The sequence below is a fragment of the Lissotriton helveticus genome, chromosome 6, assembly GCF_964261635.1.
Source record: "Lissotriton helveticus chromosome 6, aLisHel1.1, whole genome shotgun sequence".
Lineage (NCBI taxonomy): Eukaryota > Metazoa > Chordata > Amphibia > Caudata > Salamandridae > Lissotriton > Lissotriton helveticus.
In genome coordinates this window covers 1,120,743,405-1,120,756,213 of record NC_136067.1, presented here as the reverse complement: position 1 = coordinate 1,120,756,213, position 12,809 = coordinate 1,120,743,405, and the positions used below count along the sequence as shown (strand labels likewise).

Sequence of the window (12,809 nt, the reverse complement as noted above, 5' to 3'; positions counted from 1 at the left end):
TATAACAAAAGCACCCAAACCACTTTAAAACTGAATTATGCAGCAAAAATCATGAATTATGTGGTACATTCTCCGGCAGTATTATTTTTATCCATTTGAGTTAGAAAGAAACATATCTACATTATCTTTGGCAGAGGCAGATGTTGAAGTTCAGCAGCATGGCTCCTGACTTGGATCGCCTGAACGAGCTTGGCTACAGGCTGCCGCTGAACGACAAGGAAATAAAACGAATGCAGAACCTCAACAGGCGCTGGTCTATGATCTCCTCCCAGACGACAGAAAGGTTTAGGTAGGTCTTCCAGGTACTTCACAGTATAGTTGTTTGTGTTGGAAATGTTTTATTTGACTGGCATCCTCTTAAATTGAATGTTATATGTGTTGGTACAACAACATGCAGGAGGGATGGACTCTGTGAGTGAATGGGGAGGATCATATGGTGTGGTTGTGCGACCTCACCATGCAATAAACTTACCAATTGCTTTAGCACCAGTAGGTTTGTTTTGTTAATCTTTGATCTCAATCCTGGGTAGCTGTGGCTCTGAGCAGTCAAGATTTATACAAAGGAACAAGTGTAAAGCATTAAAACAGCACAAAAACAATTGAAGAAGAAATACACAAGACACAAACAAAATCTGACACTAAATAATACAAATCTTCTGCAATGCAATAGGTCTCACATTTACACGAGTTTGAGCTATTGGCATTGTAAATGACAATGCCTTTTATTAATTTTTTTGTTTCTAAAACATAAATTAAAGGCATTGTCATTTAAAATGCAAGTAGCTTAAACTCTCGCAAATGCAAGACCTATTGCATTCCAAATGCTTGAAGGTATTGCTGAGTTGCCCCCTTCTGTCTCCCATGGCCCCTGAAGAGCTCCCCATTTGCTACGAGTTAAATAAACAAGTTGTGGTCACAACTGCGCACGAGAGACCCTCCTGCAGTAAGAGAAACTCATTAAGGAAAATAGTGCTTACATACTAAAGAAGACGTACTGTGTAACAACTGAAGTGAAAGGGCCAGTGATCATGGGAGGTTACAAATGAAGACAAGGCGGTACTCAAGAGGGACTAAAAAGCCTAATAACGAATCAGAAGCCAGCATTTACGAAGTCAGTGACAAATATGGGCGGAGAGTGGGCTGGGTTTCAAGTACATACTCCAATACAGCATGGCTCGCAGAGCAGCGCATGCGCTGCCCAGGCACATGCTAAAAACAGGTCGGATTTTTACATAATTTTTTACACCAACAGGAAAAAAGATCCACTTGAGTTTTGGGGAGATACAGAATTTACAAGGTATGGTAAATCAAAACGTTTTACTTAACCAAGAACAGGCATTGGCAAATTCAACTAATTTGACACTTAGAAACCTATTGAAGAAAAACTTTGTTAAGTGTCAATGCGGTTACTTAGAGTCACTTTAGGCAACCAACTCTAGCAGAGACCCAGTCAGGTGTCCAGCAAGGTCCACAGAGCGGTTACCTCTCCAGGAAAACAGACTGCAGTTCAGTTCCAGTATCAGTAGCTTCTTGCCATTGGTCCTGATGCAAGGGATACTGCTGAAAATACTCAAGGATGCTGAAGATGCTGTGTGGTTGAAGTATTTTTTTCTAAGGCTACTCCTTAGTCCACAGGCTTGGTGAGGCGATCCTGGCCACACTGGTTGATGTCCATTCAAGTCCTCTTGTGCATGACAAACGTAGTCGCCCAGTACGTTGGTTTAGTAGTTTTCTTCTGATGGCAGTAACTTTCCTTCTGGGTGACCTAGCTGCACTCTGACGACACTTCTGGGTCCAGGAGACTTGGGAGCAAATGTTTAGCATTGGATCTTGATCCCTTGGGTGCACAGCAGCGAGGACCTGCGATTCAGGAATCCTAAATGTCAGCTCGCACCATCAGGCCTCTTCAGCTGCTGTAGCCCTGTGCTGAGAACAGGAGGTCAGCAAGTTTATCTTGCTTTGGCTAAGTTCAGGAGTTGACTTCTCCATGAGCAGGACAAAGCAGGCCTAGTCCCTTCTCCTTTGCTAGCCACCAGGTTCAGTAGATGCAGTCCAGGTCTGTGTAACCTCTCTTCGTTGGGTTATTGGTGCAAAAGGGCAGTCCTTCTTCGGCCCGCTTCTCCAGTCCCACGAGATCTGAGTTCTTGGTGCCAGAGGTGCCTTTTTATTTCCAGATGCCCTCAGGGGAGGTCATGGTCACTAGCGATTGGGCTACCAGATTCTGATGACAATTTCATAGAAAGTGTGTCATCTAGCTATCCCGAGGTCTCTATTTTGTGTATTATGGAATAAGTTATTTGATACCTTACTGTACCTTACAGTATTAACTTTAGTAGTCCCAGTCAGAGGTTAGCAAGGCTGAGGTGTGGTCTTGTAGCTCTACACTCGCCAGTAGCGCTGCTAGCCGTTTCCAGAGTAAAAACGCAATTGCAGGCTTTTACTGCTGAAATATGTAAAAATCCATGTTTCATTTTTTATTAACTCAATACGCTTACATCTGAAAGAAACAGGTTAGTATTAGATTCCTTACCTTAGAATATCCCCAGGCGTCAGACTGGATCCGGAAACATTTGCGTAGCAGTACCCTTGCGCGTCAGTGGGCGTCGTCTGCGGCTCCGCGTCCGTCGACGGCGTAGTTGGCGCCGGAATGATGTCGCCGGAGTACTTAGACGCCGCCCTCGCGCGCTGATGTCAGTTCTTCTTTTTTCCACGCCAGCAAGCGCCGATCTGGAAAAAGTTGTACCCTAGTAAATTTTTGACTAACTTTTTCGATCCTTTTTGATCATCTTTTCGAAGTCTCTCGACTCCGACGGTGCCGGTAGGGATGCCCGGGTTCAAACCCTGCATCGATTGCCGACCCCCATCACCGGTGTCTTCACTGTCTGGACCCAGACCACGACGACAAGTCCTGCTCCGACTGCCGGGCCCTGACGTCCAAAGCTAGACGGGAGCGGTCCCGCAAGCGACTCGAGCTCCGGCAGTCAGCCCCGCGCCGTTCGGGGTCCCGGTCCAGAAGGAGGTCGAGGGACCGGTCACGGGGCCGGAGTCACCACAGTTCCGGGAGTCGTCATCAGTCTTCGGGCTCGAAGTCCTCATGTAAGAGGAACAAGAAGTCGAAGAGGCGACATCGCTCTCCTGACTCCCCCTGACGCTCACGCGACGCGGCCGGGGGTTCGGGTGACACCGCCCCCGCGGCTCCGCCGGAGCCGCAGGCATCGCAGCCTGCTCCATACCCGCCGGTCCCTGGGCAGCACACAACGCCGGAGGAGATCGAGGCCTTCCTCATGGCCATGAGGTCCCCCAGCGGGCCAGGTGCTTCGGCCCCGGCGCCGTCGGGTGCTTTGGCCCCGACTCCGTCAGCGACTTTGGTCCCGACGCCACAGGGCCCCCGCCGGATCCGGGTCGCCGCCGGTCGACCTCAGGACCTCGCCAGCACCGGCCACCAGGGTGTCGCCCCCGGCGCCGTCCCAGGACGACGCCGTCCCTGGGCCTACCCTCGATTCGGGTCCGGCGCCGGAGCAGCACCGCTCGGCACCGCTCTCGACGCCGATGGGAGACTTCTACTTCTACGACCCGGCCCAGTCCTTTGAGCCTGAGTACCAGGCGACAGGTGATGAGGGGGATTGGGAGGGGTCCGAGGACCCTCTGACACGTGAGTGTCAGTCTTTTCAGGACTGGACAGGTGAGCTAGGGGAGGCCAGTGGTCTGGACACTTCGCCCGACACTGGTTTTGTCTCCCCTCCTACCGTGGCTACGGAGGAGGGGACTGCCTATAGTGTGGTGCTGACGCCAGCTGTCAAGGCCTTGGGCCTTGAGCTCCCCGTGACGGCCGTGAGGACTAACCTCCTCACCGAGGTCCTTAAACCCCAGACAAGCTAGGCTGAGCCTCTGCTGCCTTTTAATGAGGCCTTGTCAGACGTTCTTCTGGGCACTTGGTCCAAGCCCGCTACAGGTCTGCCTGTAGATAGGAACGTGGCCAGGCGCCACCGCCCGGCTCCGGGCGACCCTTGATTCCTGTCCACCCACCCCACCCCCGAGAGCCTAGTCATCCAGGCCTCTAACTCCCAGACCGCATTCCCGTCGGCTCCCCCCTATCGGGAATCCAAGAGGTATGAGCAATACGGGAAGAAGGTATTCTCCTCCCTGAGTTTGGGATTGCGGTCAGTCAACACCGCATGCCTCTTGGGCCGTTACACCCACTCTCTGTGGAACATGGTCGCGTACGTGCTGCCACAATGTTCGGAGGAGGTCCGGACTAAACTCACCCAAGCCCTTGCGGAGGGTCGAGATGCAGCACGGTATTCCATCCGGTGTGGGCTGGATACCACGGTCTCACTGGGCAGAGCGATGGCAACGACGGTGGCGATTCGTCGCCACGCCTGGTTGAGGTCCGCCAACTTTTCGGCTGATGTCCAAAACACCTTTATGGACATGCCGTTTGATGGCTGTCGCCTCTTTGGTGACAAGGCACACCATGCGCTTGAGCGCTTTAAGGACTCCAGGGCTACGGCCAAGTCCTTGGGCCTCTCGGCCCCACGCCAGCAAGCGGCTGCCTTTCGCCCCTTTCGTGGCCAAGCAAGGGGCGCCCCCACACATCCAGCCAGCCACGGGCCGCAGACTACCATCCAGCGTGGTGGCAGACGTGGAAACCGCCGTGGCAGCGGTCGGAGACAACGGTGAGGCCAGTCCACACCTGCCCCTGCAGCATCCGCCTCAAAACCCTCCTAGTATGTGCTTTCAGGCCCATTTGACGCCAGTCGGGGGCAGGGTCCGCCATCACCACCACCACTGGCGCACTGTCACATCGGACAGGTGGGTGCTGCAAATCATCCGAAGGGGCTAAACCCTCCCCTTCGAGGCGTCCCCTCCAGCCATTCCACCACATTACCACCGCGTGTCGAGGGATCACTTGAAACTTCTACAAGAGGAAATTACGGCCCTCTTGGCCAAGGGGGCCATAAAGCGCGTTCCTGGGCCAGAAGTAGGGTGTGGTTGTTACTCCCACTACTTTCTGGTACCCAAGAAGGGCAATGGGGGCCTACGCCCTATCTTGGACCTACGGAACGTCAACAGCTTCCTCCGGAAGGAGAAGTTCAAGATGCTGACACTGGCTCAGGTCTTAGCTGCCCTGGACACTGGAGACTGGATGGCAGTGTTGGACTTGCAGGACGCTCATTTTCACATCCCCGTCCTGCCGGCCCACCGGCGTTACCTGCGGTTCACCGTATGCCACGAGCACTTTCAGTTTACCGTGCTACCCTTCGGCCTTACCAGCGCCCCACGGGTGTTCACGAAAGTGATGGCGGTGGTCGCAGCTCATCTGCGCAGGTTAGGGGTTTCAGTCTTCCCCTACCTCGACGACTGGTTGTTGAAGGCGGGCTCACCCCAGACAGTCGTCAGCCACCTCCAGACTACGGCCAACCTCCTGCACCTGCTGGGGTTCGCCATTAATGTGCCGAAGTCACACCTGTGTCCCTCTCAGAAGCTCCTCTTCATCGGAGCGGTTCTAGACTCGGCGCAGTTTCGGGTTTACCCTCCCCAACAACGGGTTCGGGATATTCAGGCTCTGATTCCGATCTTTCAGCCGTTATCCTGAGTCTCGGTCAGGTTGATGCTGCGGCTTCTGGTGCTGATGGCCTCCTGCATCCTTCTGGTGCATCACGCCCGGTGGCGGATGCAGGCTCTGCAGTGGGACCTGAAGTTTCAGTGGGCCCAGCATCAGGGCAACTTTTCTGACCATGTCTTGATCTCGGAGGGCACTGCAAGACAGTTGCAGTGGAGACTCACGGACCGCGATTGGGTCAGCGGCAGATCCCTCTCCCTACCCCACCCGGAGCACGTAGTTGTGACGGACGCGTCCCTCCAGGGCTGGAGAGGCCATATGGGAGAGGCGGAGATCAGAGGCATCTGGTCTTCGGCGGAGTCCCAGCTCCATATCAACCTTCTGGAACTGCGGGCGATCCGGCTTGCACTGAAGGCATTCCTCCCCTCTGTCCGGGGGAGTGTAGTGCAGGTGTTCACGGACAACACCATCGCCATGCAGTACTGCAACAAACAGGGCGGGGTGGGGTCGTGGACCCTATGACAGGAGGCTCTGCACCTCTGGCAGTGGCTGGAACATCAGGGCGTAACCCTGGTGGTTCAACACCTGGCAGGTTCCCTGAACGCCAGGGCGGACAACCTCAGCCGTCGGTGCATGATGGATCACGAATGGCGTCTGAACTCGGACGTGGCGCAAGGCCTCTTTCAGCAGTGGGGAGAGCCTTGGTTAGATCTATTCGCCACAGAAGAGAACGCGCAATGTCATCAGTTCTGCTTGTTGGAATTTCCAAGGTGGCACTCGCTCGGAGACGCTTTTCGTCGCGAGTGGAGCTGCGGTCTGTTGTACGCCTTTCCGCCTATACCACTTGGAGATTGAGCGGCGGCAGTTGAGGCCATTTGACTTGCCTCCTGAAGTTTGTAATGTGATTCTGGCAGCCAGGCGTCCCTCCACAAAGTCAGTATACGCCTGCAGGTGGAACAGATTTGTGGCATGGTGCACAGCAAAGGCTGTGGATCCACTCTCTGCCCCCCTTTCTGAGGTTTTCTTCTTCCTTCTTTCTCTTGCCCAGCAGGGCTCTGCTCTGGGCACTATCAAGGGCTACCTTTCTGCCCTTTCCACCTTCTTGAGGCTACCTGATCAGCCTTCTTTGATCAAGTCCCCGATTGTTAACAGATTCTTGAAGGGCATCACTCATATGTTCCCCCCTGTTCCTTTCGTGATGCCCCAGTGGGATTTGAGCCTGGTTCTAACTTACCTCATGTGCGCTCCTTTCGAGCCGCTTCATAACTCTTCTCTCTGTCTTCTTACACTTAAGACTGCTTTCCTGGTTGCCATCACCTCTGCCAGGAGAGTGAGTGGGCTCCAGGCTCTTTCCTCTAAACCACCTTTCCTTTCTGTCCATCCGGACAAGGTTGTGTCGCGGACAAGACCCTCTTTCCTGCCCAAGGTAGTCACAGCCTTCCACATTGGGCAGTCCATCACCTTACCCACCTTCTTTCCGCCTCCGCATCCCTCTAAAGAGGAAGAGCGGCTCCACCGTCTGGACCCAAAACGTGCCCTGTCATACTATCTGGATCGCACACTCCAGTTCCGGGTGGATGACCAACTATTTGTTGGTTACGTGGGCGCTAAGAAGGGGCGGGCGGTGCACAAATGGACCATCTCTCGGTGGGTCGTGTTGTGCATCAAGGCATGCTATTCTTTGGCTATGAAGGAGCCTCCTGTTGGGCTGAGGGCCCATTCCACTCGGGCCACGGCGGCTACTACTGCCCTGGGCCGGGGAGTCCCCTTGCAGGACATCTGTCAGGCAGCTACGTGGGCCTCGCTGCACACGTTCGCAAGACACTACTGCCTGGACAGCCAAGTCCGGAAGGATGGCTTCTTTGGCCGTTCCGTCCTCCAGGACTTTCTGGTGTGATCATTGGTTCGCAGACCCACCACCGGGGTTGGTATTGCTGGGGTATCTATTCTAAGGTAATGAATCTAATACTAACCTGTTTCTTTCAGATGCACAAGTTACTTACCTTCGGTAATGATATATCTGTAAGAAACAGTAGTTAGTATTAGATTCCTTACCGCCCCACCCATCCTCCCCGTTCTGCGAACCGATATCTAGGGTTAAGGTCATCCCCTTTCAGGGCCCTAGTTTCATGGCACCAGTGTTGGTTTTTATCATGGCTCTGCGTTTCTGGCGCGGAAAAGCTGTGTATAAGAACTGACGTCAGCGCGCAAGGGCATCGTCTGAGTACTCCGGCGACGTCATTCCGGTGCCAACGATGCGGACGACGGACGCGGAGCCACAGACGACGCCTACCGACGCGCAAGGGTACTGCTACGCAAAAGTGGCAGACTAGGAGCCATGTTTTCCCTTTGTCACATCCATGTGGCACAACCAGTGCTGCAATCCCCGAGGTGACTCTCTAACTTACAGGTCTTAGGTACTCTTGTTACTATATACTAGGGACTTACAGATTATGCCAGCTGGGTGCTAGCTAGTTCAAAATACACTCTTTTAAGGTCAGAGCACGGACACAAAGGTCTGGTTAGCAGGCACTCTCAGAGTTGAAAAAGCTGCAGCATCAGTCCAAAACTTTGGGAATGACCATACAAAAGGAGGCTTTTCCTTACAGCCTCTGAATATGTTACGGACACTGCAAGCAGAGAGCACTCCAGCTGGTTAGCAGTTGCTGTTGCACAAAAATGAGGGGAAGTTTCACTGTGCTATTAAATTCACTATGTATCCCAGTATGCCACACAGTCGCATCATTAGTCCCTCACCCTCAATATAACCTCTCTATCAAGGAGAGTTGATTGCATCTACAAAGCACTTCAGTTTAGTAATAATAAATCATCAAAGGCATCTATGATGCTTTCGTACATAGCTACTTGGGAAAGTAAAGACTATTGAGAAAATAAGCATTGGCAAAGCCAGTAAGTCTTACCTTATTGACTCTTTGCCTCTGATCTTTGCTAATACAGGGCAGTATCTACAAAAACAAAATATGATTTAAAAAAGCACACAACTTAAATAGGTTAATGAAAAAAATTAAAATGTGTTAGTTCAAACGTGCTTTCTTAATTGTGGAGGTCTCAGTAGTAACTGGCAGCTTCCAGTCCCTTCAAGAAAAAAGAAAGTAAAATTCAATTTAAAAAAGAAGTTCTCACAAAGGAGAGGGTAGAGCAACCAGCAGTGGATGCGAGGTGGGAGAGAGGGAAGAAACAAATAGTGGAAAATAGGGAGGAAGCAACGAGGAGAGGTAGGGAGAGGTAAAGCCACAAGCAGGAGGAGAGGTTAGGAACTAGAAGTGAATGGGAGAGGAGAAACAAGTTAGAGTGGGGATTTAATGGCTCCCTACACCCCCCTACACCCCGAAATCTGGTATTTTGGGGGGTCCCGGGCACCAGGAAATTCGATCCTGTCGACCTAAAAGAAGAAGAACGCCTGAAAAGCTGCAAAAAGCAAGTACTTTGGAAGGAGCAACTGACTTCATGCCAACCCTGCCGGCCTCTTAGCTGTTCCTGATGATTGCGTCAGAGTTGACTCACCCTTTAAGCTGCTGTGCCTCCAAAAGCCTGAGAGGACCAGCACTTCTGCCAAGACTCAGGAACTCCAGTGGAGGAGCGGAGCTGCCTCTCTGCACCCTGCAGGTACCAAAGAAAGAAGTGTGAGGACTCTGGACCGCATAAACCAGACACCGGCCAGCACCACTACACTTGTCGCTCCAAGCCTGAGTTAAAGTGGGCCAACAGTGCCAGCGTGGTTCACCAGCCCTCCAGAGAAGAACGCTACCTTGGGTTTGATAGGAGGGGACTCCTCAATGCCGGCTCTAGCCTCATGTTGCAGCCCCCTGACCGCTGGTGACTCAGCTGTGAAAAACCTGACGCCTCAAGCCACCTCTGCACCCATTGCCCCTGGGCCGAGTGGAAATCGAACTAAGGTACTTCCTAGTCCCCGAGCATCGTGAGACCTGAGCCTCCTGTTGGTTCAGCCTGACTGGTTTCCCAGTCAAAGCCTGAAGTCTCTTTTCAAACAGACTGATCCCCGTAGGATTACATTGGGCACTCGGCTGAAAAGCACCTCTGCACCTGGCCACCCCAATGCCGCTTGAGATGACCTGTTGGTGCTGCCTTGGACCTTGTCCCATACTTACCGTAAATCCAGCAGTTTGGTCCCGCAAGTCGCTGTGAAGGGCCCGGATGTAGTATATCTTTTACCCCGTAGGATAACATCGGGCACCCAACGCAGAAAAGCACCTCTGCACCCCGCCTCCCTGGTGCTCCTGATGTGGCCTGTTGGTGCACCCTTGGACCTTGCCCTATACTTATTGTGAGTCCAGGAGACTGGTCCCATAGGCTGCTGTGAAGTACCTGAATGCAGTGTGTCTTTCCTCCGTAAGATAACATTACCGCTTCAGAAATTGCACTGAGTTGACTTTTAAAATCAGTAAAAATGCATAACTGGAAACATATGTACCTGATTTTCAAGATCTTGGTGGAAAAAGTAATATAAAAATGAGAGTTATTTTTATAAATTGGTGTGGATCTCCTTATTGAGTTGTGTTCATCATTTATTGACTGTGTGTGCCCCCTTAAAAGAGTACCTTGGGAATGCTAGAACAAGCCCCTGTCCACTCATAAGGGAATACCTGGACACTTTGCACAGTATGCCTCTTTTGGTATGCTATATAAAGAGCCAGCTCCCTACAGTAGGGACCCCTCCATTTCTCCTGTAGACCCGTAGGTGCCACAGGCTCCATTACCCATACCTTCTGCCCTAATTGGAACTCCACCAGTGCAGCCATTTGGTCATACCTGAGCTTCTGGAGCTCTTGGCATGCCTCGAGGTCTTTGGTTGCTTTAACCATGTACTCCGCCATCCTTGAACATACGCCCAGCACATAGCACACAATTTCCCCCTTGGGCTCTTTGAGAGGCCTCTCCTGACCTTCCTTCACTAGACATAGTGGTGGGTCCCCTAGAGGCCACAATACATGCTACAGCCCTTAGGGACCATCTTTATTACTCATTCCCTATGTACCAGGTCGCATTGTAGTTTAGTTCCTATATTCCCAATAGGCTCTGCGCATTGAAATAATATATCCTATAGATTAGATGTAGGACTGAGGTCGACTAGGTCTCTATCGAATATATTAAACTTAATAGTGAGTGCCAGCTAGCTCAGAGGTCACTAGAAACTTTCTCGAATTCACAAGAACGGTTTAGTTTCTGACAACCGCATAAACATGACAACTTTGTTTCCCAAGAATAAGAAATGTATCTCTAGAGTCGCGGAAACAATAGGTAAGTGTTCGAGGTATATGAGCTGCAGATCGTATACTGTGCATTAGATCGCCACCTGGTGTTGGGCTCGGATGATTGCAGGTTGTTGACTTCTTGGAAGAAGTCTTTGTAGTCACGAGATAGGTGACTCCTCCCTTGGACAATACTGCGCATGGTCATCGACTCCATCCTCAGATAGTTTTTTTTCCGCCACTGGGTTTGGATGAAAGTTTTCCGCTCCGGCTAGAAAACACTTTTCTGCAACTTCGAAGCGCAAACAACTTTATAACAACATCATCGACATCGAATAAACAACTTTCGACATCAACTACATTCCGGTGCGTCGACGCAGGCCGTTGGGCCTGTCGGCGCCGTACGGCCTACGCCTCATGGACAGGACTCCATTCAAGAGATGCCCGGTATGTCTAGCAAAGTTCCCTCATAGCGACCATCACGAGGTCTGCAACCTCTGTCTATCGCCGGAACACGACGAGTCGACCTGCACAGCTTGTGCGTCCTTCCGATCGAAGAAGACCATTCGGGATCAGAGGGCGCGTCGACACGAGATGAGGAGATCAGCACCAGCACCGGAGACCATCTTTGAGGAGGAGATCGTCGAAGAAGACGTCTCCGAGGACGAGGATCCACTCTAAGATATCTCCGAGGACGAGGCTCCACTCGTCGCCGAGGAAGACTCGCCTGATCTCCAGATCATATCGGGGGCAGAGGACTCAGAAGATTCGATTCCATCTCGACAACCCGTGAGTACCTCTGCCCCTGCACAACAGACACTACACAAACCAAGGCAACGGTCAGCACTCCGTCCATGGGGCCCAGTCGGGACCGAAATACCCCCTCTGACGCCCCGCCTTCAGGCTCGGCTCCGAGGAAAACAACTACGCCTTCCGGTGCCTCGGCACCGACAAGACCACACGTGCCAATTCCACCTCTTCCATTGGCACCGAAGCACACACATCCTTCGGTACCGAAGGATTCCTCGACACCGAAGCCAAAACGCTCTTCGGTGCCCAAAGACAAAGATCCTTCGGCACCCAAACCAAAAGACACATCGGTGCAGAAGCCTAAGACTGTACCGGATCCGAAAAAAGCTCCGACTCCGAAGCCTTCCGGTTACAAAAATAAAGATGGGAAGCCAGAGTCCGATGCCGCCAGGCCAACGAGACCTGTCTCCACTCCCAAATCTCCAACCTCGGTACCAAAAATTCCTACCAAGCCAAAACCACCTTCGGCACCGAAAACTTTGCCACAGGACTCAATAACGCCTCCTAAAGCAAAACACACGAAACAACCCCTATCGGCCCCGAAAAAATCGACGCCAAAGAAGGTTGCAGAGGAGGAAGAACTGTTTAGGCCAGATCCTAAACAAAAGAATGTCTATATCAATCCAAAGACTGGACATGTAGAGGCTATTCCTTATAAGAAGAGACCAGCAGAAACACCACTTCTACCTGTGGTTCCTGCCAAAAAGAAGGACTGTGCAACTTCTCCGATGCACCCTTCCTCTCCTTTACCTTCTTCCTCTCCTATCCATCCTTACATTGAACCTACAGTTTCTCCTGTTCAATCTCCTGCATCATCACACCACACTGATGAGGAGTATGATATAGGTGGGGGGAATGACATACCAGAACCACAAGAATACCCTTTAGATGAGGATGTCAATCCTGAATATCCTAAGGACGATGACATGTATGGCTTTCCACCACACAATGTGCCCGACATTCCTGATCCTTAGTCCTACCCAACAAAACCTTCCCCTCCAGAGGATAGTATTGGGTTTAATCATTTATTGAATAGGGCAGCCCTTTCCCACGGGGTTTCAATGCACTCTGATGCCATTGATGAGGAGTTTTTTACTGGATACATTTGAGCAGTCACAAAGGTCTACACAAATATTACCTATGATCAAAGGACTCATTAAACATGCTCCAGAAATGTCTGAAGACCCGGTACGCTGTAGGGTACT

General features: G+C 51.7%; 1 protein-coding gene across 1 annotated transcript in view; it reads left to right on the top strand.

Annotated features, from left to right (window-relative positions):
- SYNE1 (spectrin repeat containing nuclear envelope protein 1) overlaps positions 1 to 12,809 on the top strand; it is a 2,361,447-nt gene that overhangs the window by 1,950,740 nt on the left and 397,898 nt on the right. Inside the window, exon 120 of the mRNA XM_078648775.1 lies at positions 135 to 289. Within this exon, the coding sequence (XP_078504901.1) occupies positions 135 to 289 (155 nt within the window). The remainder of the gene's footprint in view (positions 1 to 134; positions 290 to 12,809) is intronic.